The following is a 27,947-nucleotide window of genomic DNA, read 5'->3' as shown; positions in this document are numbered from 1 at the left end:
ATCATCACAAGAAGGGTGAATGCCGTACAACAGATATTCTGAGAGAAAGAGAGAGAGAGATGACATTCACAAAATGCCTAATTTATAAATTACACTTTCTCATAGGTAAGTATACATAGGAAAGAAAGGCGATATAAGGGAGTCTAGGAACATATCCACCGCGGATAAGGGAGGACTGCCATACTTACAAGGCTCTTTTGTAAAGGTGTTATGGCTCCTAACTTTGCCTGTCATACAAATCTGGATTTTCATATGTGGGTTTGTTTGATTGGGTCTACACAGAGAAATAGGCAGACCTCGTCTTGGAAACTGTTTTCTGTCTTCCCACACCATCACTGGTGTTCTCAGCCATGTGCCCCTCATATGCCCATCACTCTGATGCTCTCTTCTCCTCTCATCTCATCCCTGAATTAATCAGAGTTCTTCAGAAAAACAGAATCAACAGGAGAGAGAGAGAGAGATTCTTTTAAAAACTGGCTTATGTAATTATGGAGCTGGCAAGTCCAAAATCTGCTTGGCTGATGTCCCAGTTTGAGTCAGAAGGCTGGAAGCTGCTGTAGAACTAGGAAGAGAGGATGTGTCAGTTTGAAGGCCACCAGGCAGGAGAATTGGGTCTTACTTAGGGGAGGGTCAGCCTTTTGTTCTATTAAGGCCTTCAACTGATTAGATGAGGCCCACCTATTGTGGAGAGCAATCTGCTTTACTCAGTACTGATTTAAATATTAATTTTCTCTATAAACACCCCTGTAGACATGTCTAGAATGTCTGGCCATTTGGTGGTCCACTCAAGTTGACACATAAAATTGACCACATGTCAAGCTGGTGCCCATAGACATCTCCTTAAATAATACTTAATCCCCAAATGGAAACAATAACAAGGTTACAATTCTGCCTAAAGCTCATAATGTGAGTATGCTGTGTACAACCAAAATCATACTAAACCCTTCCCCAGAAGAGGAGGTAAAGTCCTTGAGAGATAGTTACTCTTCCCCCTGGATATCCCATAATTTAAATACTATGATATAAAGTTAACAATATTTAAATACTGTGATATAAAATCAATGTGTTGTTTTTTTTTTTAATTCTCTTAAGTTTCTTTATTTTGAGACAGAGCAAACAGGGAAGGGGCAGAGAGAGAGGGAGAAAGACAGACAATCCCAAGCAGGCTGTCAGCACTGTCAGCATGGAACCTGACACGGGGCTTGAACTCACAAACCATGAGATCATGACCTGAGACAAAACCAAGAGTTGGATGCTTAACTGACTGAGCCACCCAGGTGCCCCTAAAGTCAATGTGTTTTGTGTTTTATGTTACATGATAAGGGGATAAGAGAGGAAAGATAGCAAAGATATTTGCTGTATATATATTTATATATTTATAACACACCAAGGGGGAAATGCTTTTGACAAGTTCAGTCCTTATTTTTGTAACTGGTCACATGGTCATAGCTGGTATTTATAACTGCCTTCTTCCACTACCCGTCTGTATTTTCTTTGCCCCAGGCAAACACCTCAGCTGGTTGTTATTCTTTACCTGGTAGGGTGATCCAGACCTTCATTCCTGAAGGGCCATTCCAGTCCTCCCTAGTCTGGGTTGTTGTAGTTTTCAACTGACATTTATTTCAGGGAACAGTAGCACTAAGAGACACCCTAAGGGAGCTTTTGAATTCCAGACGTGCTCTCCCTTACCCCCGTTGTAGAGTAATAGTCCAGTTTCTCCTTGGTTGTTGGGATCAGTCACGTGGTCAGTACAATAACTTCTTCTTTGTCTATTAATTCAAAGGCATGAGAAGCCCAAAGTGACCAAGCAGCAGTCTTAACTTCCAGTTCAATGGAATCATTGTTGTATCTCCTGGCAAGAACACTCCTTCCTTTGGAACAAAGATCTCTAAGCCAGCAGAGCATAAGGTTGTGGGAATAAGAAGCAAACATTTTGCTACTGGGTCACTAGGGGTAATAGTGAGTCTTTCCCATCTCCATCCCTTGATCCCAGGACTAGTGAATTCTGGCTATTGGAGAAACAGCACCACATACTGGACACTGATTCAGACTATAGACAGCCCTGCAAGGTATTGCCACCTAACTAGAGCTGTAACTGAGTCTTCAAAGGCCATTGCACCCTTCTGTCATGCCAGCTGTTTCAAGATGGTGGGGACCATGGTAACACCAGTGAATTCCATGATCATGGGCCCATTGCCACACTTCATTTGCTGTGAAGGGATTTCCTTGATCAGAAGCAGTGCTATGTTGGAATACCATGGAATAACATGATGGCAGATAATGCATTCTGTCTGGTATTTTTGGCAGAAGCATTTCATGCAGGGAAGGAAAATGCATATCTAGAGTAAATTTCTATTCTAGTAAGAAGACATTGCCCCTTCCATGATGAGAGTGGTCCAAGGTAATTAACCTGCCAGCAGGTAGCTGGCTGACCACCCTGGGGAGTGGTGCCATATTGGGGATTTGTTGGTGGTCTCTCCTGTTGGCAGATTAGGCACTTGGCGATAGCCGTAGCCAGGTTGGCCTTAGTGACTGGAAGTCCATGCTGCTGACCCCATGCATAGAACCCATCCCCACCATCATAGTCATTTTGTTCATGAGCCCAGTGGGTGATGACAGGGGTGGCTGGGGAAAAAAGACTGACTGGTATCCACAGAATAGGTCATCCTATGCACTTGTCTATTAAAAGTCTCCTCTGCTGAGCTTACCCTTTGAATAAAATTCACATAGGATGCAAAGGCCTTCACATTTTTTGCTCCTTCAGAGAGGACTATTCACAAACCTCTTCCCCAACTTTTCTTGTAACCAATTTTCCAATTGTGGAAAATCCCTGACCATTCAGCCAAACCATTGGCCATGGCCCATGAATCAGTATATAATCACATGTCTGACCATTTCCTCTTCTGAGCAAACACGACAGCCAGGTACACTGCCAGAAGTTCTGCCCACTGGGAGGATTTTCATTCACCACTGCCCTTCAGGGATGTCCCAAAGAGGGGCTGTGATGTTACAGCTGCCCACTTTCAAATGATGCCTACGTTTTGTGCAGAACCAATGGTAAACTAGGCCGGAATCTTCTCCTCCTCTATCAGCTGGTCATAGAGAACTCCCCATAATACCACAGGTGCAGGCTGGGGGAGAGAAGGTGGTATACTAGGAGTGGGGACCGTGGGTATTTGGACCACTTTCTCATGTAACTTACTTGTGCCTTCAGGGCCTGCTCAGGCCTAATTACATATACACCACTTCCATTTGATGATGGAGTGTGGCTCTGTGTGCCGAACATTATAACTTGGTGGGCCAGAGAGTACCCAGTTCATGAGGGACAGCTCAGGTCTCATGGTAACATGGTGACCTCTGCTAGTCTCTACTCAAGCCCAAGAGCTATTTCTCAAAAGGAGAGTAGTTATCCCCGGAGGATGGCATGACTCTGCTCCAAAATCCTAAGGGTCTGTAGTACAAGTCACTTATAGGGGTCTTCCAAAGGCCCCAAACAACATCCCTATCTGCCACTGTCACTTTAAGCACCATTGGATCTGTTGGATCATATGGCCCAGCTTGCACGGAAGCCTGGACCTGTCGCAGAGCCTTTTCTTGTTCTAGGCCCCGCTCAAAACCAGCAGCTTTTCAGGTCACTCAATAAGTGGGTTGGAGCAACACATCCCAGTGAGGAATGCGTATATGTTACCTCCAAAATCCAAAGAGGCCCACAAGGTGGGCCTCTTTTTTGATTTCAGGAGGGGGCCAAATGGAACAGCTTATCCTTGGGAGGGATATCTCAACATGCCCAAATCACTGGATCACTAGAAATTTCATTGAGGTAGAAGGCCCTTGAATTTTTGTCATGTTTATTCCCCACCCTCTGACCCACGAATGTCTTTGAAATAGTGAGCTACAACTTACTTGCTCGCTAGGTTGAATCAGTAGAATATCGTCACTGTAGTGGACCTGCGTGATATCTGGTGGGGGAGAAAGGAAGTCAAGTTCCCTGTGAACTAAAGTATGATGGAGAGCTGGAGAGTCGAGATCCCCCAAGGCAGGTCCGTGAAGGTGTATTGCTGGTCCTGTCAGCTGGAAGCAGACTGTTTCTGGTGGGCCTCGTGAACAGGTATGGACAAAAAAAAGCATCTGGGATGTGTTGATTCTCTCAAGTAATGAGACTGCATCTGGTACAGGAGCTACAATTGGAGTCACAACCTGGCTAAGCTTATGAAAATGCACTGTCATTCTCCAAGATCCACCTGTCCTCTGCACAGGTCAAATGGGCAAATTTAACATTCTTGATGTTAAAGATGGGGGCACCAATCTCTTCAGTCCCTTCAGGAATGTGGTATTGCTTTGGGTTTACTATATTCCTTTATGGATATATGTAGGAAAAAATAAATATTGGTTGATTTATTTTGAAAGAGAGAACGAACAAAGGGGGTGGGTGATGAACAGAGGATCCAAAGCAGGCTCCAAGCTGACAGACAGCAGAGAGCCTGATGCGGGACTTGAAGTCACAAACCATGAGATCATGACTTGAGCAGAAGTAGGACACTCAACTGACTGAGCCACCCAGGTACCCCTGGTTTACTATTGTCCTAGATAAAGGCAATTCTAGTGGCTTCTGGTTGGCCTTTCCCACCATGATATCCCTTACTTCATAGGCTGGGGAACCAATGTGGGGATTCTACCAGCTACTAGGTAGGATGTCTATTTCAATTATGCATTCCAGAACTGGGGAAACAACCACAGGGTGAATTCAGGGACCCAGTGGGCCTCACGTGAGACAGATCTGTGCTAAAACCCCGTTGATCACCTGACCTTCATAAGCCCCTACTCTGACTGGAGGGCCACAGTGACATTTGGGTCTCTTGGAATCAGTGTCAGTTCAGAGCCAGTGTCTAGTAGTTCCCAGAAGGGCTGATTATTTTCTCTGCCCCGGTGCACAGTTATCCTGGTAAAAAAAAAAAAAAAAAAAAAAAGGTGTAGGTCCCCTTGGGGAAAGCTGGGAAGATTAACAGTATAAATACTAGGGTCTTCCTCAAGGGTACCCAGCTTCCCTTTCATTCAAGTAGTTCTGGATCTGTAAACTGGTTCAAGTCTGAGAATTGACTGTGAGGAGCCATGGCTATTTTTATGATTTGGATTAGACTTTTATTCACTTGACCTGGAACTTCTCTGCTTATACAAAACAAGTAAGAATTTATTTCACTTCTAGGTACACCATGATCAACTAGCTAACACCACGGGTCTGTGCATGTCAGCCTATTCTGATCACCGTGTTGACTTTTTCACTTCTAGGTACACCATGATCTATTTCACTTCTAGGTACACCATGATCAACTAGCTAACACCACGGGTCTGTGCATGTCAGCCTATTCTGATCACCGTGTTGACTTTGCTATTACAGTATCCATGCTCTCCTTGCCTTGGCCAGTTGAGTGCCACCATTAGGTAGCTGCCACCCCGGGACCCAATCACTCCCATTATGGTTAGGTTTCCCAGTTGAGTGACAAAAGTTCCCCCTGTACGGTCTGCCTGCAGAAGAGAGCAATCAGAAAATTCTTCAAGGCTTCTAAGACTCTCCTTACAGATTTATTTCTCACAGTCATGGTGAAAGGCACGTCTTCTGGACCTTCCCAGGATGGGTGAGTAGGTCCCAGATGACAAATCCACTCCAACATCCCAGCTTCTCTCATTCTTTGAATCCCTTTCTTTACATAAAACCAATGAGATCCAGCATTTCTAACTCACTCACTGTGGGTCTTTTGGCCCATGTCTCAGCCAACCAACCAAACTAACTGTTAGAGCCTTTCTCACTCCCCAAGATGCAATATTAGATGCAGAATCCCTGCTTAGTGAGCCCCTATCAATAAATTCTGCCTGATGCAATGTTATGTTCCTTCCACCATTATCTCCACACCTTTAGGATCCATTACCACAAATATCCCCCAGATTCCTATCTGTATAAATTTAAAAACTCAGGTAGTTCTTTTGGAGTGTAGCACATCTCCTCATAGGTCACACTTTGTGCCTCACCTTTAAGGTCCTGCTGAGAACTGAGTCTAGCTATAGGTCTAGAAGCAAAGGGGGGTGGTGGCGGTGGGTCCTCAGGAGAATCATCATTGTCTTGCTTGGCGGTGCCTCAGGGCAGGCCACTGCCCTTTCCTCAGGCCATGAGGGCTTCAGACAGGGGTTGAGAGGCCACTTTTACTGGGTGTGGGGGGAACTGCTTCCTCTGTCAAAGATGACTTATCAGAATTTAGGGGTTAGTGTCCCCAGCTCCATCAAGGTCTTCCCACATATCCCCATTCCAACTTTCAGGATACCATTCCTTCCCAGAAAATGCCTTTACTTTAAGAGTGGACACCCTGGGAAGCTGGGAATTCAGCCTGCATTGCAATTCAGCCAGTTACAGGATGAGTTTGTAAGTTAGATTTTCAGCAATCTCAACCCCATAGCCACAGGAAATAAGGGTCTCCTTCAGGGCAGACATGGAAGCTTTCAGGTCATTTATGTGACACTTGAGCTGGGAATTTGAATCCCCAAGGTCAACTTTTTATTGCCCCACTTTGTCCAGTAACATTAGGAGCAACCAATCTCATTATACTCGTTACTCTGACAAAAAATGTTCGAAAGTATCAGTCCCCAATACTTTGCATATCTTTGTTGCCAGATCATGCTTTGGACTATTAGGCTGTCTTTACTACTAGAAATAAAGTCATTAGCATCTTTAAATCTTAAATTAGAGTCAGTTCCAGAAATCCCAGATCAATTTAGAACATTCATCTTTAAAATTCTGTTCCTTTATACTTGCTCTTGGTACCACAATCTGTATTAGTCAGGATTCTCCAGAGAAACAGAACCAAACAGCAGGATATATATATCCTGTGTCCATTAGGATCTCTGAAAGAAATTGATTTACTATAAGGGATTGAAGGAGGTGGCTCACATAATTATAGAAACCAGCAAAGCCCAAGATCTGCAGGGTGAGTCAGCAAGCAAAAGACCTGGGAGAGCCAATGGTTTAATTCCAATCTGAGTCCAAAAGCCTGAGACTCAGGAGAGCTAATGGTATAATTGCAGGCTGAAGGCTGGCAGGCTCAAGACCCAGGAAGAGCCAATGGTTTCAGTTCAAACCCAAAGGAAGGAAAGAGCTGAAGTCCCCACTTGAAGCAGTCAGGTAGGAGGGATTCCCTCTTAGGCTTTTTAAAAAAAAATTTTTTAATGTTTTTATTTATTTTTGAGAGAGACAGAGACAGAGAGTGAGCAGGGGGTGGGGGTGGGGGGCAGAGAGAGAGGGAGACACAGAATCGAAAGCAGGCTCCAGGCTCTGAGCTGTCAGCACAGAGCCTGATGCAGGGCTTGAACTCATGGACACTGAGGTCATGACATGAAGTCGGACACTCAACCGACTGAGCCACCCAGGCACCCCATAGGCTTTTTGTTCTATCAAGGCCTTCAACTGACTGAAGTGAGGCTCACCCACATTGGGGATTTCCTCAGTCTACTGATCCAGATATTAATCTCATCCCAAAACACCCTCATAGGCATACCCGGAATAATGTCTGACCAAATATCTGGACACCCTATGGCCCAGTCAAGTTGATACATGAAATTAACCATCAGAGGTGACATCTGAACTGAGACACCTGAAAAAGAAGGAGGAATAAGTTAGATATAGCAGGTTCAACATGGATGAACAGAAGGGTTCCAGGTAGAGGGAGCAACACATGCAAAGATCATGGGGGAAGCCTATGGCATACACATTATCTCCTTTCATTCCCACGATCCCTGAAACCATGAACCCAAAAAGCCTGCAGTGAACTGGATACCACACGAGGTCTAGCCAAGTTCACACAGCTGTCAAGGAATGGACACAGGATTCAAATTCAAGGCAGTTCAGATCCATAGTTGCAAGCTGCCTGGAACGGCCTTCTCCAAAGTCACATAAAACCCTGTCCCTCTAAAAGCACCTGAGCAATTGAAGCACCTGCTTCTTGGTGACAGCAATCTGCCCAGTGTAGTTTCTGCAGTGCACTTCTGTCTAATCCCCATCAATTTCCCCAGCAAGGGGCTGACCTCTTCTTCCCCGTGGGGAACCTCCATCCCCAGCCTACCCCTAGATTCCATACCAAAGGTGGGTTGCCTGGCCCACTCCTTCAAATCATGCTTTATGGCTTCTGCTTATGAGAATTTCATTCTGAAATGAGCACTGTATTAGTCTGCTCCGGCTGCTGTTACAAAGTACCACAGACTGAGTGGCTTAAACCACCGAAACGTACTGTCTCGCAGCTCTGGAGGCCAGAGGTCTGAGTTCGAGTGTCGGCAAGGTTGGGTCCTTCTGAGGGCCGTGAGGGAAGGCTCTGTTCCAGGCCGTGGCTGATAGATGACGCTTTTCTCCCTCATCTCTTCATCTTCTCTCTGTGCATTTCTGTCTCTGTGTTCAGTTTCCCCTTTTCCTCAGGAAGCCAGTCATATTGGAGTAGGGGTTACCTAATGGCTGCATTTAAAATTGATTACTTCTGGGGCGCCTGGGTGGCTCAGTCAGTTAAGCGTCTGAGTTCGGCTCAGGTCATGATCTCGCAGTCCGTGGGTTCAAGCCCCGCGTCGGGCTCTATGCTGACAGCTCAGAGCCTGGAGCCTGTTTCAGATTCTGTGTCTCCCTCTTTCTCTGACCCTCCCTGTTCATGCTCTCTCTGTCTCAAAAATAAATAAGTGTTCAAAACAATTAAAAAAAAATTGATTACTTCTGTCAAAACCCTGTCTCTAAGGAGGGTCATATTCCCCAGGGGCTAGGACTTTAGCCTATGAATGTTGAGGGGACACAATTTAATCCCTAACAAATGCTATTACTTTTTCATTCTACTCTTTCACAGCAGTATTTCCAACAGTTTTTCTCCTGGAAAATAATCCCAAAGATGCCTAATCAGAATTCGTTTATACTAGGAATCTGGATGGCTCTACCCAGGTTCCCTGGACCCTTCCCAAGGAATTGTGTGTCTTTGCAGGAAGAGGGTTCGACCTGAAAATATAACCAATCTTGGCTCTAGAGAATAAAATTAGTTAGCCACTGAGATCTGCCAGTTCCAGAATTTATGGCTTACATTTGGTGGGGGAGGGGGGCAAATATCTGGGCCTGATAATCTAGGGGAGCTTTAAGGAAGAAGGAGGGAGGGCCCCACAATCCCAGACAGCTCTGTTCTCTCTGCAGAGCACAGACTTGGAGCCAACCTCTCTGATTCTCTATTTTGCTTTAATCATTTAGTCTCAAACCTGTATTGCCTTTATTTTACATCATTGAGCATTTCTACTGCCACGAGGGTTAATTTTTTATTCAATCTAAATTGGTGGTGTTGGGGGGGATGGAAGTACATCTTGTTGACCTGCTGTCATATTTTTGCAACAAAGCCAAGTATTGAATGTTTCTTGGGTAACTGAAACATTCCCCCAGTGTTTTATCTAAAATACGTAGCTCTAGGATACATCCTCTAGGCTGCATTGTTCTAGAAAAGGCATTATCAGGGAGTTCTTACAGTTTATCCTCTGTATTTTTGTTGCGTTCAGCCTAAGAACCAATGAAATATAAAGCTTTCCCAATGACAAAGCCCATTCACAGACTTCGTTTTGTTTCAGCCTCACAACAACCTTTGTGCAGTAGATAAGGCAGTGTCTTTATTTTACAAGAAGGTGACCTGAGACTGGGAAAGGTTAAGGCACGAGCTCAAGGTCACACTATGATTTTAAATTCTGACCCCTTGTCATGGCTCTGAGGTGCACACGTCCAGGGTGCAGCCAGAAGAGGAGACACTGAGAGCGTAAGCTCTCAGATACCAAAAAGGCACCTCCCCTCAGGTCCTGCCTAGGTGTAAGGTGTGGGGCAGAGAGTTGCAAAGAGGGAGATGATACTCAAAGTGTTGGCAGGGGAACCATTTAAGAACCCCATTCTAAGTATAACCCAACAAGAGTCATGGGAATTTATATTTGTTCCTGTCCTAATAATGACAGAGTCCTCATCTGAGGACCTTATCTTAGCTGGAGAGCAAGGTAAGATATTTGTTTCAGCTACATCTGACTCTTGGTTCAACCTCTGAATTTCTGTTTAAACTCCTCATGGTTGTTAAAGCACCTCATGTAAAACCTTTCTCATCTGAGAGAAAATTTCAGGTACAAAATGTGCATCCTTTCCTACAGGAGCTTGTTACTCATTCTTTCAGGCATAGACAGGTGCTGACAGTCTCTCATGTTGGAGCTGGCAGTGAGGTCTCCCCCAGGCTGGAACTGAGCTGCTCTCTAGAATAAACGGGGTGGGACAGCAATGACCACAGCCAGTGTGGAAGGTGCCAAGTGCTGACTGAAGGGCTGGAGCTCTTAAACTACATGGGAAAGAAGTCTGACTTCTAATTTGCTCGGAGTCTGTAGGCAGAATCACTTAATCTTTCTAAGCCTCTGTTTTTTCTTTTTGTTCTTCATCGGTAAGTAAAAGGATAAGACCAGCTGTTCTCTGAGACCTCTTCCAGCTCAACTTGCTCAACAGAAAGCCTGTGGTACTTCCATAGTGTGTGTACCTCTCATAGAATATTTCTGTCTTTGGGGCACCTGTGTGGCTCAGTTGGTTAAGCGTCCAACTCTTGGTTTCAGTTCAGGTCATGATCTCACGGTTCGTGGGTTCAAGCCCCATGTCGGGCTCTATGCTGTCAGTGCGAAGCCTGCTTGGGATTCTCTCTCCCTGTCTCTCTCTGCCCCTCCCCTGCTATTTTTTTCTCTCTCTCTGTCAAAATAAATAAGTAAACTTAAAAAAAAAAAAAGAGTATTTCTCTCTTCCTGCTCTGTAGGATGATTTCTGTGTCTGTGTTAGACAGCGTCTGTGCTAGGACTATTATTTGGACATTGAAAACAGGAAACCATCATTGCTTATTAGCTGAGTGACCTTGGATAAGGCTTTTGGCCACTAGCTACTTTCAATTCAACTTCCTCATCCACAAATAGGAATATTAATACCTCCCTTGCTTATATCCCATGGGGTAGTTGTGAGTATCATTGTTAACAGCGGGTGTGAACAATTTTTATAAAATATAAAAGGCTGCCCTAATTTAAGGGATGATTCTGAATCTAATTTTCTTGATGATGGGCTACTTGTCTCCCTCATCAAGTACCCAGCAGAGTGCCTGCTCTTGGAAGGCACTCAGGAAACATTTGCTCAGTGAAGGCAGAATGAAAGCATAAACAAGGCTAGAAGCAGAGGGTGGGCAAGAAAGGTGACGTTTGGCCTATTTCTGATACACTCATGCTCACAGCGCTTGGTCCTAGAGGAGCGTTTACTAGGGCCCTGTCACCTTGTCTGTCTTGAACGCCGATTCTTGTCTCCCCGGCACCATAAGACTAAGTGAATGAAGCTGAACGCTCTGCTCAGTCTCTCTGCCCTGTGCAAATGCACACACGATCCCCTCTTCTCCTGAATCTTGGCATCCTTCCACCCCAGCCCCAGTGAAGCCACTGAAAGCCCTACTCAGCTTCTCAGCCTGACGGCTGCAGCGTTTTGTTTGGCTTCTCAGCTTCTCTGCTCAAACTGATCACTCATCAACAAATGCCTTGAGAAGGAAAGTGCCAAAGACTGCCAGGCTGACTTCCATGAGCCTCCCTTCTCCCTGTGATTTTAGCCTTTGATCTCCCTCCAAAGCCATCAGGAGTATGTCTTGGTATTTGATCTGATGATTCGGATTATTCTCAGTGGGAAGTTTCGTCTGTTACAATCTAGTGCATCACAGAAGTGGAGGTCCATTGTCATTTTTTCAATGTTCCTCAGGTAACAACAGCCGGTATTGAGAGTCCCTGACTTAGGCCAGTATATTCACTGAACAGAGGGAAGCCTGAGGTCCCAAGAGGGACAGAGACTTACCCACGCATCCAATTGGTTAATACCAGACCTGGGACTCAAACCAGGGTCCCCCAAAGCCCAGGCCAGTGTGCCTTCCTTCCATGGCCTTTCAAGAGTCACCCATTCCGTTTCTGTTTCCTTCTGTCCTCGTAAGCTGACCTGTTGCTTTGGACTGGGAGATGGGCTGCAGGCCCCTCCTGCCCACGCACTACCCCACCCATGGGTGGGGAGTGTTGGGCTCTGACAGACTCAGTACTTCTGCTCACCCCCACCTCCACCTCTTCCGGGTTCCTAGTGCAGACCACCTACTTGTCCCAGACATGCAGTCAGTTGTGGCTCGACCCTAATGGGCCAGGATCGCCTAATTATAGTCCCCGGCTTCCTGAGTAATTATGGGCCTCCCCGGGACTCCAGGGTGCTCCGTTCCTCTCCCACAACCCTGCCCCTCAGCCACACTGCTCACTTTCCTCCTTTGCTTTAAACGCTCCCCACAGCATTTGAATTCCGCCCAGAGCAGGATTGAGCCCTCCCCTCCTTTGCCCTGCAGCCCTGCTGGTATCCCGATCTGATAATGGGCTGTGTCAGTGGCACGCCTTCCCGCAGAGCAGATACCCTGTCAACCTCTGTCCACATTCCTTGCCCCTAAGCTAACGATGAAAGCCAGGGCTGTTGACTTCCTCCCAGGCTAGACCCAGGTCCCACAGCATGATTCATGGCTGGGAGGGACCAGCTCACCTGGAGAAGACAGCCCTTCATCTTACCCTTCCCCACGCTGTGTGGACCCTCCCTGGGACAGGCAGGGCGGGGGCGGGGAAAGGGCCAGGAGCCCAGCCACAGGGTAATGAGGACCCGAGGCAGTGCGGTAGGGGGACAGAGCATGGGTTTCAGAGCTTCAGGCCCGGCTTTGAGTCCTGTCTCTACCCCTTACTGGCCGATGATCTTGGGTACGATGTCACCCTCTGCACCACATTGTCTCATCTGTAAAATGGGACAACAATCTCAGTATACAAAGCTGACACAGGAGAGACTCAGTAGACAGATGCTGGCACTCTCATTGCCCTTCCCTTCTCCGAGAGAAGGCAGGTCCCAGAGAAGTCAGAGAGTGGGCAGGGATGTCGCAGGGTTGTCACTGGCCCCTGATGCCTTGTCTGCAACAGAGGCTCCTGTCAGTAGTCCCAGACGAGGCCACCCCGCCTGATGTCCTCAAAGTGACTGTCTAGGACCCCTTTCCGTGTGCTCAGAGATGGGGTCGGTGGTGCCAGCCATGATGGGGAGGGGTATGGAGAGTGAGGTCACCCATTTCCCTGAAGTTCTCCTTCCACGCATGCTGAGGGCTGCACTCCTGGGGCAGTGAGGTGCGTAGTGTGACCCAGGCTTCTGCACACACCTTCCACCCAGGCATGTGGACCCCGGCCTTCCCCATCTAGGGAAGCCGCCAAGAGCTTCCCCAGGAAGAGGAGGCCGTGAGGGCAGGTGGGAAGGGGCAGAAGAGAGGGCCTCACCCTCTTTCTCTCCCTCACTGCTGGCATAGAGACCCCTGGCAACCCTCTCAGCTAGCTGCTCTGCCCCTCGAGTAAGGGCGGAGAGGGCACCTGATGCAGACGACACGGGCAGGCCGGGGTCCCGGGGAGAGAGTGAGGGGGCTCCCGCTGGACCTGGGGGCTGTTCAGAGCAGGGCAACTTCATCGGGATGAGACTTCTCATGCTTTACCTGGGTCGACGCTGGGAATGGGGATCGTGGACCCATTCACCCCGGGGACAAGAGAGGAAGCCATGGAAGTGGTTATAAGGGGAGAGAATGAAGAACCGGGGAGCTGTGTCCTGGGGCGGGCAGCGGGTGAGCCCAAAGAAGCAGGGCAGAGGGCAAGGACAGAGGCAGGGGGAGGGGTGGGGGGGGAAGCTCCAGGGGCCCTCAGGAACTGAAGTACAACTCTCAATTTTATCCATGAGGGCCTGAGCTCCAGAGTGGGCAGGAATTTGCCCAACGTCACTCCAGGGCCCCCTGACTCCCACCCATCCACCCATCCACCGATCCTCCAGGGGCCCCTCCACCTCTGAATGGCTGTTTTTCCAACCTCAGCAGGCCCAGGTGCCAAGGCCAGAGCTGGGGCGGAGACCGGCGCCATGGCTCTGCCGATTCCCAGCAAGTCCTGCCAGGCTGGGGGAGGCAGTCCCTTGGTGGGCACCTCTCTGTACCAGGTTGTTCCAGCTGCCTGGTGCGGGGGAGAGGGGGCTGGGGGGGCTCCAGGGGCCTCTGCAGACCAAAGAGCAGGCCCTGCCTCCTGGCTGCTCCCTGGCGGGTCTGCTGCACCGCCAGCCACCCCACCCCCGCCCCCGCTGGCCCCATGACGGAATCCCAGCCTGTGCAGCTGGCACGCCACGTGAGCCGAGCCCACACAGGGCTGCATGCCCCTGTGGGGGGGGAGGTGGGCATGGGCAGGCGGGGGCAGGGAATGGCTGGAAGGTTTTTATTGGCCCTCGTGGGGCTGACTCTGTCTGGGCTCCAGTTTCCCGTTTAGATCCCAGTTTAGAGCTTAAGAGGACGGTATTCACTGATCCACAGAACCCTCTGGGAAGCAGACCCACAGGGAGCAACAGGGGTGGGGAGTGGGGAGAGGGTGCTGGGGGCTGGGGGGCGTAAGCAGGTAGCATCAGCCAGGATTAACAGCAGTGGCATCTTCATTAGCTGGGGCAGAGCCCGGACACCGCAGACCTGGGTCATGGCCACTGGCAGGGCTCCCTGCTCTCTGAGAGGCCCACCTGGGTTCTGGTTTCCGCTCAGGGGACCCTGAGGGGACTGCTTCACCTCTCTGGGCGTTAGTTGCCTCCTCTGTGAAAGGCAGGAATTGGACTGGCTCTCACCTAGCTTGAAAATGCCAGAAGTCTTTTGCAAGAATGATGTAGCAGCAGAATTCTCAGGGAGAATTCTGTACCCGTACCCTTTGCTGAGACCACTGAAAAAAGCCAGGTCTCTGCTGTGCCTTTGCTGCATGATCCTCATGAGGCCAACGAGTCCCCTTTCCTCCAGGAATTCAGAGATGCCTTGGGGCAGAGCGACGGCCACACTCTGCTTTGTGCCCTGAGTGTTCGTACAGCTCTGGGAGCTGGTGACTCTCAGATCTAGTCAGAAGCATATTAAAGTCTTCCGACCCCTGGCTTGGGAACTAAGAAGGGCTCTTTAAGGACAGACCATGTCTTCATCTTGGCCTCTCCCCCAGGCGCTAGGCCAGAGCCAGGTGGGAGCAAGGAGTCCACAGCTATTTGGTGAATCATTCTTTTCAAGCATATTCTGAGTTTTCACTGCCATGTGCCAGGCTCCATGCCCAGGGCGGGGCTGTGAGCTGTGGCCCTCAGTCTCTTCCAGAGGCTCCATAGTCTAGCAGGGTCTGCCAGAAAGGCACTGAGGGTTTGCTTTCACGGTACGGTGACTTCTTTTTCCACGCGTCAATTGAAAGATTCAGCAAGTGGCAGCCTCAGGAGCTCAGAGTAGTCAGGGTGGGCCTCCTGGAGGAGCCGTCCTTTCTCTGGGCTGTTGTGCCCACACACTAACCCTGCAAAGGGGTCTGTTTCTCCTGCCTCACTTTTTTGGTTTTCCTCCCCCGTGTCACTTGACTCCATCCCTGGCCCCAGATGCAGAACGGTCATGGGCAAAAGCCTGAGGTTGAGATGAGGGTGGGGCAGGGGGTTGAGTCAAAGACTCAAGCAGAAGGCCAGGCGGCCTCCAGACTGGGACAGACAGTCCTGGCCAGTGTTGGCCTTTTCCCAGAGCTGTCCAGCTCTCCCAGTTCCCAGCTTGAGTGCACGTGGGGAACGAAGTCCTGAAGTCAGAACAGTGAGTTCTCACGGTGCCCCAGACCTCCCGCCAGACACTTACCCACGTTATCTCAGGGTCCCCTCCTCACAGGTTGTTCGGCCGACTTAGGGAAGTCACGTAATGGGCCCGAGCTCCCAGAGCTCGCAGGCGGCAGGCCTGGCCTTTGTGTCTAGCTAACTAGACATTGTCACTGTGGCCTGGCCTGTGCTGTGTCTCCTTGGTGGGAGAGCCTCGTGAGATCTGCCCGTCATGGACTGACTTCTCCCTTCTTCTCTCTGACCTTAGGTGCCCCTGGCCCCCCCGGACCAAGAGGACTCAAAGGAGACACGGGCACGAAAGGGCCTGGTGGCAGCAGAGGACCGAAAGGAGACCCTGGCAGCTTGGGGCCCCCGGGACCCCAGGGTCCTCAGGGGCAGCCTGGAGACACAGGACCCATGGGAGAAAGGGGACCGGTTGGCCTTCGGGGTTTCCCAGGCCTCAAAGGCTCAAAGGGCAGTTTTGGAACTGGAGGCCCAAGAGGACAGCCAGGCCCGAAAGGGGACATGGGGCCCCCAGGGCCAGAGGGGCCCCCAGGGTCTCCAGGGCCCTCAGGGCCTCAGGGAAAGCCAGGGATTGCTGGCAAGACAGGGTCACCGGGCCAGCGGGGACCCATGGGGCTTAAGGGTGAACCAGGGATCCAGGGGCCCCCTGGCCTCCCAGGGCCCCCAGGCCCACCAGGAAGCCAGAGCCGCTACTAAGGGCCCCAGGCCCAGACACTGCTGCACCAAATGCCGGGAAGGGCCTCAGGGCATGGCAAGCCCCCACCCCAGAAAGCCACCCTTACAGACAGTTGTGGTTCTTTGATCCCAAAGGGTCTTCTCCCCAGCCTGCCCCTGCACCTCGGGGCTCCCCAGTACTGACTGTACCACAGAAAGCAGCCCCTCACACGCACACACACACGCACATACATTTCCCTGCTGGCCAGGGGGGCCAACTGGGTGTCCCTGGCTGGGCAGGAGGAGAGGGCAGGAGAAGACCCCCCTCTCCTGTGACTGAGCCTGCCAGGGAGGTGGCTACCTTGGGAGGAAGGTCTTAACTCTATTTCTGAATTGTTGACCAACTTGGCTCTCCAGCTTTTTCGGAACCAGCCTAGCTAACAGTTCCCCGTGGCTCCCAGCGGTTGAAAAGACCCGGAAAACCTTTGAAGGGGATGTGGTTCAAACTCTAGGGACAAGGTGGATTTGATGACCAGAACACTCTCCTCACGACCATGGGAGCAGTGTCCCAGGAGTTGCCCCCTGCCTCACACAGGACGGAGGGACTCCACCTGAGTCACATTCTCAGGCTCTGGGCACCGAGCTCTCATGAGTTCAGCAATTTTTTCTTGTCTCCAGAAAATTCCTCACTTCATCCTTGCCTCCTTCTCTCAGGATCATCTTGGGAGAAATCCAAGCAGGAGCTTCATCTGCATGGGGAGACTATCTAGGCCCTGGAACATTCTCCCAGAGTGGCGCCCAGCAGCTGGGAAGCTGGAAGAAGGGAGGCAGAGGCGTGAGTGAAGATGCCTCCCTTGCTCCATCTGAGGCTGGCCCGCCTGCTCCATTCCTGGGACGGGCCCCTCTGTGGAGGCTGGAGGAGGGCCAAGCCTGGAGACAGCAGCTCTCCCCTCTTGTACCCGGCTCTCCTGCCCACAGCTGCCTGCTGACCTTACCCTGCCCTGACTCAGAATGGCCCGAGGCCTCTCTGCTTGGGCAGGAAGGCTGGACGAGGAGGGAAGGGCCCAAACATCCACAAGAGACTCGCTAGGACACCATCCCTCGTCACCTCCAACTTCCTGTGCACAAGGGCAGAAAGGAGCCCTGGAAGCTCCCCCAGCAGGGTGAAGGCCGCCCACAGGCTAAACTTGTGGTAAAGCTGCCTTACCTTGGTGTTCGGCAGATCCCAACCACTCCTGGGCTGGGGGCCTGGAGCTGTCCCCTCCCCACCCTGACTCAGAGAATAGCCTCTGTCCTCATTCCAAAAGCCTTAATGCCACCTCCCTTCCTGTAATATGTGCAACTGGTTTGCACTCCCACCTGCCCCCCCCAATGCCATGTAATTCTGTCTATATATGATATCATGCGATATAGTATTACTGAGTCAGTAAAGAGCTATTTCCAGGAGGGAGGTGTCTTCTGGTCCTTTCTGCCCAACCAGGGGCATAATGCCTTCAGGGGCTCTGCCTCACTTGGACTTTGAAGGGGAACCGGTGGACGAAGGGTCCCCTAGATATTCACTGTAGAGTTTGGCCCTAACCCCCTGCCCCTCAATCTAGAGACACAGAGCTGTGGCAGGAATTCACAGCGGTCCTCTGGGGGCCAGGGACCAAGTGCATGTGAGGGAACCACCCATAAAGAGCAGGAACCCAGTGAGAAGGTGAGTTCTATTATTCTTGCAACAGGCTAAACGGAGCCCTAGACAATCTGAGTGACACCTTCACCCTCCCTGTTCTGCAGATAAAACAGAAAAGCAGAAAGAGATCGGGCCAGATCTGCCCCCGAAAGCCTGCCTCTCCAGGATCCACAGGAAACAGAGGACAGCTGGGTCCCCTGTGAATCAGCCAGGTCTGCTCCAGGAAGCCAGAGTGTAGGAGGGAGCTCTGCCCTCGGGGGCTGGCTTTGAAAGCATATGTCTTAGTCCATTTTGGCTATTCTAACTGGATACCACAGACTGGCGATTTACAAACGGCAGACATTTATTTCTCCCAGTTCTGGAGGCTGAAAGTCTAAGATCAAGGTGCCAGCAGACTTAGGGCCTGGTGAGGCCCTGCTTCCTGGTTCATAGATGGCCATCTGCTCACTGTGCCCTCACATGGCAGGAGGGGAGAGGGAGCTTGCTGAGGTCACTTTTCTAAAGGCACTAATCCCATTCATGAGGGCTCCACCCTCAAGACCTAAACACCTTCCAAAGACCCCACCTCCTAATTCCATCACAGCGGAGGTTAGGATTTCAACACATAAATTTGGGGGAGACACAAATATTCGGTCTATAGTAGCATAGTATGGTCACTTGCTAATAAAACGCAGCCCAGTACAAGTCCTATGCCCTGTTTCGATTTTGTTTTTTGGAAGGGAGGGGGAAGTGATGCGTGTTAGTAAGGTTTCTCCACAGAAACAAAACCAAGAGGCTATACAATAGTCTCCCATTATCTGTGAGGGGTTCCAAGACCCCCATTAGATGCCTGAAACCACAGATAGTACTGAACCCCATACGTATTCTGCCTTTTTTCCAAATATACATACCGATGAGAGCGTTTAATTTATAAATTAGACACAGATGAGGCACCTGGGTGACTCAGTTGGTTAAGCATCTGACTCTTGGTTTCGGCTCACATCACGATCTCACAGTTCGTGAGTTCAAGTCCCATGTCGGGCTCTGCACTGACCGTGCAGAGCCTGCTTGGGATTCTCTCCCTCCCCCTCTCTCTGCCCCTCCCCGACTCATGCGTGCACATACTCTCTCTCTCTCAAAATAAATCAACAACAAAAACCTCGTGACTCAATAACGTAAGAATAAAGACGTAAGAAAACTCATGTGTCCTAGACCGTTGGCCACCAGCATCCCCGGCTGTGTGATTTGGAGGGTGAAGTTCAGCTTGATTCGCAGGCGAGGGTGAGGCACGCACCTGAGCCCACCTGTGCTGTCGCCGCCCCCCACAGGTGCATACCTCCACCTTCCCTGTTCAGGGAAGTCCTCTCAAGCCCTACCGAGGAAGGAAGAGAGAGAGTATTTATGAAATAGGCACAGCAGGCAAAATCAGAGCTACAGATGCTGAAGAACAGCCGGGTCTTGGGCTTGCTACCCGTGGGAGGCTGCCAGCCTCTCAGGCTTCTGTCTTCACTGTCAAGGGTGACTGGTCTCTTCTCTTGGTGGCCACTGACCTCTCCTCTCTGCTCCCCTCTGTCCCCTTTCTCCTGACCATCATCTTCTGTGTGCATAAGGCTCAGCTTAACTGGGTTACTGCTCTCCCCTGCAAGGACCCTGTCCTTTGCTCATTCCCAACCCTAGGATAGCAATTGAACTGCCAACCCTGGGGGCCCGTCCAGGATCCACCTTGATCCAGTGGGCTGGGACCACACAGGGAGAGAGTCTTGTGGTCAAATTAGAGGCAGAAAGGCCAGACTGGCTCTGAGCGAAGCTGGCCATAAATCTGTGGTTGGCAATAAAGGAATAAGGAGAATCATAGCAACAATAATAGCAGACACCAGTGGGGGACTTATGCAACAGAATACCATTCTAAGCATTCTACATATATTTTAAAAAATTTAAGTTCATTTATTTACTTATTTATTAAGTAATAATCTCTGCACCCAACGTGGGGCTTGAACTCACAACCCCGAGATCAAGAGTTACCTGCTTCTCCGACTGAGCCAACCAGGTGACCCAACACTTTACATATATTCACACATCTAATCCTCACTACAACTTGTAATGCAGCTATTATATCCATATATACTATTATTATTCCCCCTTTACGGATGGGGAAGCGGTGGTTTGGAGAGATTAGCTTCCCAAAGTCACATAGATAATGAGTTTTTAGATGTACCTCTATTAAAACAGCCTTGGGCAAGTTACCCTCTCTCTGGTTCTGTTTCCGTCCCTGTAAAATGGGGATTACAATTGCACCTACCTCCTGAGGTCATTGAGGGGATTAAGTAAGAGGATACTATATTAAAAAAAAAAAAATTCAGCTGATGAAATTTGAAGATCTAGTTGGCTTTATCAAGTGATTCACTGAATCGGGCAGCACCCCATCTAGTGAAGAGAGGGAGACTGTAAGGAGTTGTACAACATGGGAAGTTTTGTTTTGTTTTTATTTTTTAATTTTTATTTATTTTTTTCATTCTATTTATTTTAGAGAAAGAGAGAACATGAGCAGGGGCAGAGGGGGAGAGAGAGAGAAGAGAGACAGTCTTAAGCAGGCTCTGTGCTCAGCACAGAGCCTGATGTGGGGCTCGATCCTGTGACCCCAGGATCATGACCTGAGCTGAAATCAAGAGTCAGACGCTCAACCAACTGAGCCACCCAGGAGCCCCTTGTTTTTATTTTTTTTAATGTTTATTTATTTTGAGACCCAGAGCGTGAGTAGGGGAGAACAAGAGAGAGAGAATCCCAAGCAGGCTCCGCACTGTCAGCACAGAGCCCGAGGGGGGTCTCTGTCTCATGAACCGTGAGATCGTGACCTGAGCCAAAATCAAGAGTCAGATGCTTAACCGACTGAGCCACCCAAGCACCCCAAAATGGAAAGTTTTTGGAGGAAGGAGGGTAGGGCAGAAAAATTATAAGCAAAAGAAAAGAAAGGATTATTTCAGGCAAAATCACCTTCCCCTAGTGGGAAGGGCAAAGGGTTTTATTACACAAAGGATTTTATTACCTCATCTTCCTTTGGGGGATGGAGAGGGCCCAGGTCCACAGATTACCTCATTGCTGTTATCAGAAAATTCCCGACTGACAGGTTAAGATTTACATTTCTGGGGGAGACTGAAACTGCAATTAGGTTAGGTACTAAGGCCAGGTCTGATGATCTGGCCTGGCCCAGTTACCACCATTTTGGGCCTGGGGTTTTCTTTTCAACAGTGCATTTGGCCAATTGCTTGGTGCACTGGTCAGCTCGGGCCGCCATAACAGAGGCTGGGTGGCTCAACCAATAGAAATTAATTCTCTCAGGGTTCCAGAGGCTAGGAAGTCCCAGAGCAAGATGCCAGCTCTTCCTGGCTTGCAGATGGCTGTGTCCTCACCTGGTCCAGGGTGTGGGGTAGGGAAAGAAGGGGAGGGGAGAGAGGGAGTGAGAGAGAGCACTCTCTTCCTTTTTTCATAAGGCCACAGTCTTAACAGATTAGGGCCCCACCCTTAAGAGACCTCATTTAACCTCAGCTACTTCCTAGTACCTTATCTCCAGATACAATCGCACTGAGGGTTAGGGCTTCGGCACATGGATTTCATGGAGACACAGCTCAGTCCCCAGTACCTGGCAGTGGTGGTCAGGCGATTAGCAGCCGTTATCATGTGCATTATACAGATGCAGACCTTCTTGAGTGGCGGTCACCACTGCCCACTGCAGATGAGTGGTCGGAACGGGAGCCCTTGCAGCTCCCACTGCCACATTCCCTATATCGTTAGAGCCCAGAGAGAGCTGGTGAATCACCAGGCTCAGCCTCTCTACTTTCCAAGAGAGACAGCAAAGGCTGAGAGAGGTGAGGAGTTTGTCACCCACCTGGGACTAAAGCTCAGGTCCTGGTCCCCTCAACTTCTCACATCTCTGGTTGTGCTGTAAACTCCACTTCTCAGGCCACTTTGCCGTTGGTCACGACCATTGGGCTCCTGATGCACATTCCCCAGAAAGTGCCCGCGGGTCTCTGTCTCTATCCCACCTCATCAAATAGCCCTCACTACTAATGTGACCCTTCAGAATGTCCAGACCATTTTAAGGTTCTGGAAAGCCCGAGAGCCGACAGGTGTTGGTGGGGAGGGCAGTTGGAACCATAAAGCCTGCAGCAAACACCATGAATCGATACACTGTTCTGTGCAAAAACTCTGTGATCCACCCGCATCACGTGGGATGACTGGGTGGGCTCCATGATAGAATTCCTTCGCGGACATGGAACTGCAACGGGGCAGGCTTCTACCCCGCTGGGCCCTCCATTTGTAGTGGGATTGCAGGCTGACACCACGCATCTCCGACGTTGGTTCCTCTACCAGGGAACAAAGAGAGTGGCCGGGTCTTGACGCCATCAGGAAGTCACCTGGAATGCGCTGGATTTCTCTATCCTGCAATTCTGACCAAGTGCTCTTCCTCCTGCCCTGCTTGGTTGCTCCCCTGGAACTTGCCAGGGCCGAGGCGTTAAAGTCTGAACCCGGACTAAGAGGTGATAGCCTGCGAGATTTCTCATCACTGGATCAGAATCATGGCCTTTGCCGTCAGGTGTTTTACTCCCCGCCAGGTTTGCAAAGCCTTGAAGGAGCTCCCGGGCTTCCTTCTAAGGAGACAGCAAGGGGGCTTCCTGGGGGCCACAGGACTGGGTTATGTCTAAAAACCCTGGGCCTGCCCACCATTCCTCCCCAGGCCACTTCACCGCCCCTCCAGCCTGGGCTGAGCCTCTGGGCCTTCCTCCGGCTCCTCCTCCCTGGCCCAGGCTGTGCTGGCAACATGTGCTGCGCCAGCCTTGGACACACCTGTCAAAACAGAGCCAGAAATGACGCGAGCAGGGAGCTGACAAACACGGTGGGATCACGCCGCGCTTTCCAGCAGCGCTGGGCCGGGGCTGGGGAGGGCCTGGAGGGACGCTGAGCAGCCTCCCAGGGGATTGCTTGACCTGCAGAAGCACAGGTTGTTTTCCTTGCCATCACCTACCCGGTCTTTTTGTTTTCTTTTGCACACTTCAAAGTGCAAGGCTCTCTGTTTGATGTGGTGGGAGATGTTACAGAGGTTAGGGCAGTGCTCTTAACAGGGACAACCACCCAGGAGGCCCTAGAAATGCAGGCTGCAGGCTTCCACTGCCCACTTCAGAATCACAGAGGGGACAGCACAGGGAGGAGTGAGGGGGAGAAATCCACAGGGAATTCTGGTGCACCCCCCCCCCCAAAGAAAATTTGAGAACCACAAGTGTAAGAGAGAAAGCATACTATGTTCTTTAAAATTTGTGTGCAGTATCTCGGGGCGCCTGGGTGGCTCAGTCCGCTGAGCATCAAACTTTCGCTCAGGTCATAATCTCACAGAGTTCGAGCCCTGTATCAGGCCCGCTGCGGTCAGCACAGAACCCGCTTCAGACCCTCTCTTCCACTGGCTCTCTGCCCCTTCCCCGCTTGTGCCCTGTCTCGCCAAAAATAAATAAAACATTTAAAAACTAATATAAAATAAAATCGGTGTATAGTATCTCATCCAATTCTCACAAACTGAAAGTATTTTCATTTTATAGGTCAGAAAACAAGGCTGAGAAAAGTTAAGTAATTCACTCAAGGCCATGTAGAAGTTATGCAGATTTGAACTCAGAATGTATGGAAGCCAGCTATGGTGAGGTGCTTCTTACAGAAGGATAGGATTGGGGGTTCAGTTGGGCCTGTGCTTTGCACCTGAGAAAGCTGAGGTCCTCAGAAACAGATTTGTTCAAGGACTCAGAGCAAGCTATTGACACAGCTGTAACAAGGCGCCAATCTCAGGGCCTGCTGGGCTTCTCTGGCCCAGTTGCCTTGTCACTAAACATGTGACAAGGCACATATTTAGGATTAGGGATTAGGAAGAGCAATACAGGGGTTAGAGACAGGAGCATAATCTCTGCTGTGAAAGCTGGGGGCTTTACAAAGGAAGCCAGGTGCCCACCAAACTCCCAATGGTCTTTTCCCTAAGTCCAAAATGGGCACCCAACTAAATCCTCTGGGGTGAGGCACAAACTATTAAGTATTAAAATGTCTACTACCTGTGTTTCATCTATTCTAAGTCATGCTTTCTTTCCACACAATCAGATCTGACATGAAGTCAGCCAGAAAGTTTGGAATGACCTAGAATATGATTTGAAAATAAATTTATGTTCATTATCTTTAATCCTAAACAGCGCCCTACATGCAATAATGCCTGGAGACATTAGGCAACAATAGAAACATGAAAAATTCTATACAAACTCTTTCAGAAAATAGAAGAGGAGGGAACACTTGCTAACTCATTCTATGAATCCAGCATTATCTTGATAACAAAACCTAATACATATTACAGGAAAAGAAAATCATAAGAAAAGAAAACTACAGATCAATATCCTTAGAATATAGCAGCAAAATTTCTTAAAAATTTTTTTTTTAATTTTAGAGAGAGAGAGAGCACAACAGGGGAGAAGGGCAGAGGAAGAGAGAGAGAGAAAGAAAATCTTTTTTTTTTTTTTTGAGAGAAAGAATCTTAAGAAGGCTCCCATGCTTAGCACAGAGCCCAATGGGCAGCTCAATCCCATGACCCTGAGATCATGATCTGAGCCGAAATCAAGAGTCAGAGGCTCAACTGACTGAGCCACCTAGGCACCGCTAGAAGTGAAATTTCTTAACAAAATTTTAGCAAACTGAATCCAACAATATATATGAAGGTAATATATCAAAAATGAGTTTTATCTCAGAAATACAAAGTTGTTTTAACACTCAAAATAAAGATAATTTGCCACATTAATAGAAAATAAGATAATATAATTCTCTCTATAGATGCAGAAAAAGCATTTGAAAAAATCCAAAATTTATATATTAGAAAAACCTCACCACACACTAGGAATAGATTGAGCCTTTCTCAATCTGTTATAAAACATCATAAAACAAACAAACAACCTAGAGTTAACATCATTCTTAATGATACAAGGCTTAATGCTTTCCCCTAAGACCAGAAAAGAGTCAAGGATGTATGTATGCTTTTACCACTTTGAGTTAACCATGTATTGACAATCCTATCCAATGCAATAACAGAAGTAAAAGATAAAAGAAGATGCCCAGATTGAAAAGGAAGAAGTAAAACTGTCTTTATTTGAGGACAGTGATTGACTAGGTAAAGAATACTAAGGATTTGCCAAAAAAAAAAAAAAAAAAAAAAAAAAAAAAGACTCAGCAATGAGTAAACAAAATTGAGAACACAAGGTCAATAAACAAATATCAATTGTATTTCTATACACTAGCAAGGCACAGCTAGAAGTTGGAATGAAAAACTGTAATACAATGATATCAAAAATGTGAAATACTTAGTAAAAAATTTGGCAAATACATGTAAGACCTGAGATTTAGAAAACGGAAAATCACATTGCTGTGAGAACTTAAGGAAGACCTAAATAACTGTAGATAAATACAATATTCATGGATCAGAAGACTCAATATTGTTACAATATGAGGTTACTCCATATTGATATATAGATTGAATGTAATCCTAATAAAAAAATCCCATCAGGAATTTTTAAAGAAATAGATAAACTTACTCTAAAATTTGTTTGGAAATGCAAAGGACCTAGAAGAGCCCAAACTTTTTTAAAACTATTTTTTTAATGTTTATTTATTTTGAGAGCGAGAGACAGAGCATGAGCAGGGGAGGGGCAGACAGAGAGGGAGAGAGAGAAGCCCAAGCAGGCTCTGCACTGTCAGCACACAGCCGGATGCAGGGCTGAAACCTACAAACCATGGGATTATGACCAGAGCTGAAACCAAGAGTCAGATGCTCACCCAACTGAGCCACCCAGGTACCCCAGAGCCAAAACTATGTTTTTTAAAAAAGAAGAAAGTAGGGACACCTGAGTGGCTCAGTCAGTTGAGCATCCAGCTTTGGCTTTGGCTCAGGTCATGATTTCACAGTTCATGGGTTCAAATACCTCAACAAGCTCTGTGCTGACTGTTTGGAGCTTGGAGCCTGCTTCAGATTCTGTGTCTTCTCTCTCTGTCCCTCCCCTGCTCACTCGCTCTCTCTCAAAAATTGAATAAACATTAAAAAATTAATTTTTTTAAATTAGAAAAATAGAAGAAAGTAGAAAGACATACTACCTGATTTCAAGATGTACAAAGCTATAGTAATCAAGATAGTGTGGTATTTGTATAGAGATAGACTCATATATCAATGGGACAGAATAGAGAGTTCAGAAATAGATCCACTTATATATTGTCTGTTGATTTTCAACAAGATTGCCAAAGCAATTCAATGAAGAAAGAATAATCTTTATAAAAAGCAGTACTGGAACAATAGTATAATGATATACAAAATATGAATCTTGGCCCTTACCTCTTAACATATACAAAAATTAACTCAAAATGGATTATAGACCTAATTGTAAAAGCTAAAGTATAAAACATCAAAAAACAACATATAAAAATTTTAGAATAGTGAGTTAGGCAACAGTTTCTTAAATATGATATTAAAAGTATGTCAACATGTAAAAGCATACAAACACGGACTGTAAAAGAAATTTTCATATAAACAAAGCTGAGCAGTTTATAACCAGTACACTTGCACAAAAAAGAAATATTTTTTTTTGTTTTTTTTTTATTATTTTTTTATTTTTTAATATATGAAATTTACTGTCAAATTGGTTTCCATACCACACCCAGTGCTCATCCCAAAAGGTGCCCTCCTCAATACCCATCACCCACCCTCCCCTCCCTCCCACCCCCCATCAACCCTCAGTTTGTTCTCAGTTTTTTAACAGTCTCTTATGCTAAAAAAGAAATATTAAGGGAATATCTTTAGGCTGAAAGGAGATTATACCAGTTACAAACTTAAGTTTCACACACAACACTCTTTTACCCAATGAAAGAAACAATAAGTGTAAGTTTATGGATATAAAATACTTTTTCTTTTTATTTCTTGATTTCCTTAAAAGAAAATTTATTGTTAAAGGGATAATCACCACAATGCATTGTGAAGTTATTACATACAAAAAAGGAAAATGAATGATAACAGTGGCAAAATGAAAGGGAGATAGATAAGTGGAAAGTTCTTACATCATATGTGAACAAAAATAACATTAATTCAAGGTAGGATAGGAAGGAAGTATATTGTAACTCTTACAGCAACCACTAAAAAATAAAGCCAAGAGGTAGAACAGAAAAGCAAATAGAAGAGGTAAAATGAAATACTAAAAATACTTAATTGAGCTAAAAATAGATGAAAAATAGGAGTAAATGAACATAAAAAACAAGACAAATAAAAACCCAAAAAGAAAGATATGGGCCTAAAAAAATTATATAATAATTACATTATATATAAGGGAACTAAATACTCAAATTAGAAGACAGAGAATGTCAAACTAGACTTAAAAAAAAAAAAAGTAAGACCTAACGATACGCTGTGTGAAAGAGATGCTTCTAATGCCACACTTTTTCTTTTCTTTCTTTTCTTTTTCTTTTCTTTTCTTTTCTTTTTTTCTTTTCTTTTCTTTTCTTTTTTCTTTTCTTTTTCTGGAAGCTTCACGAATTTGCATGCCATCCTTGCACAGGGCCCGTGCTAATCTTCTCTGTGTCGTTCCAATTTTAGTATATGTGCTGCTGAAGTGAACACTCTAATGCCACACTTCTAATTATATAGGTCAGAGAAAAAACATCGCAAAGAAAATTAGAAAAAATTTTCAACTGGTATTAAAAATATAACATACCAAAATTTGTCAGATGCAGATAAAGTAGTTCTTAGGAAAAAAAAAAAATAAAATAGAGCTTAAGTGACTATATAAGTGGGACACCTGGGTGGCTCATTTAGTTCAGCGTCTGACTTTGGCCGAGACCATCATCTTACAGGTTCATGAGTTTGAGCCCTGC

At 47.6% G+C, this 27,947-nt stretch overlaps 1 protein-coding gene and 1 non-coding gene across 2 annotated transcripts in view; one reads left to right on the top strand and one right to left on the bottom strand.

The window, feature by feature from the left end:
* SCARA3 (scavenger receptor class A member 3) overlaps positions 1-17,818 on the top strand; it is a 50,450-nt gene extending 32,632 nt beyond the window's left edge. Inside the window, exon 6 of the mRNA XM_060653649.3 lies at positions 15,963-17,818. Within this exon, the coding sequence (XP_060509632.1) occupies positions 15,963-16,414 (452 nt within the window). The 3' untranslated portion in view covers positions 16,415-17,818. The remainder of the gene's footprint in view (positions 1-15,962) is intronic.
* A 9,768-nt stretch (positions 17,819-27,586) lies between these two features.
* LOC132693420 (U6 spliceosomal RNA) lies at positions 27,587-27,693 on the bottom strand. Its single transcript, XR_009616805.1, has one exon. It is a non-coding gene; the product is annotated as a U6 spliceosomal RNA (small nuclear RNA).
* Between the last annotated feature and the right edge of the window lie 254 nt (positions 27,694-27,947).

Source organism: Panthera onca, chromosome B1 (genome assembly GCF_046562875.1).
Source record: "Panthera onca isolate mPanOnc1 chromosome B1, mPanOnc1 haplotype 2, whole genome shotgun sequence".
NCBI classification, from domain to species: domain Eukaryota; kingdom Metazoa; phylum Chordata; class Mammalia; order Carnivora; family Felidae; genus Panthera; species Panthera onca.
Note: the sequence above shows the minus strand (reverse complement) of the source record. Positions and strands in the feature narration are given on the sequence as shown.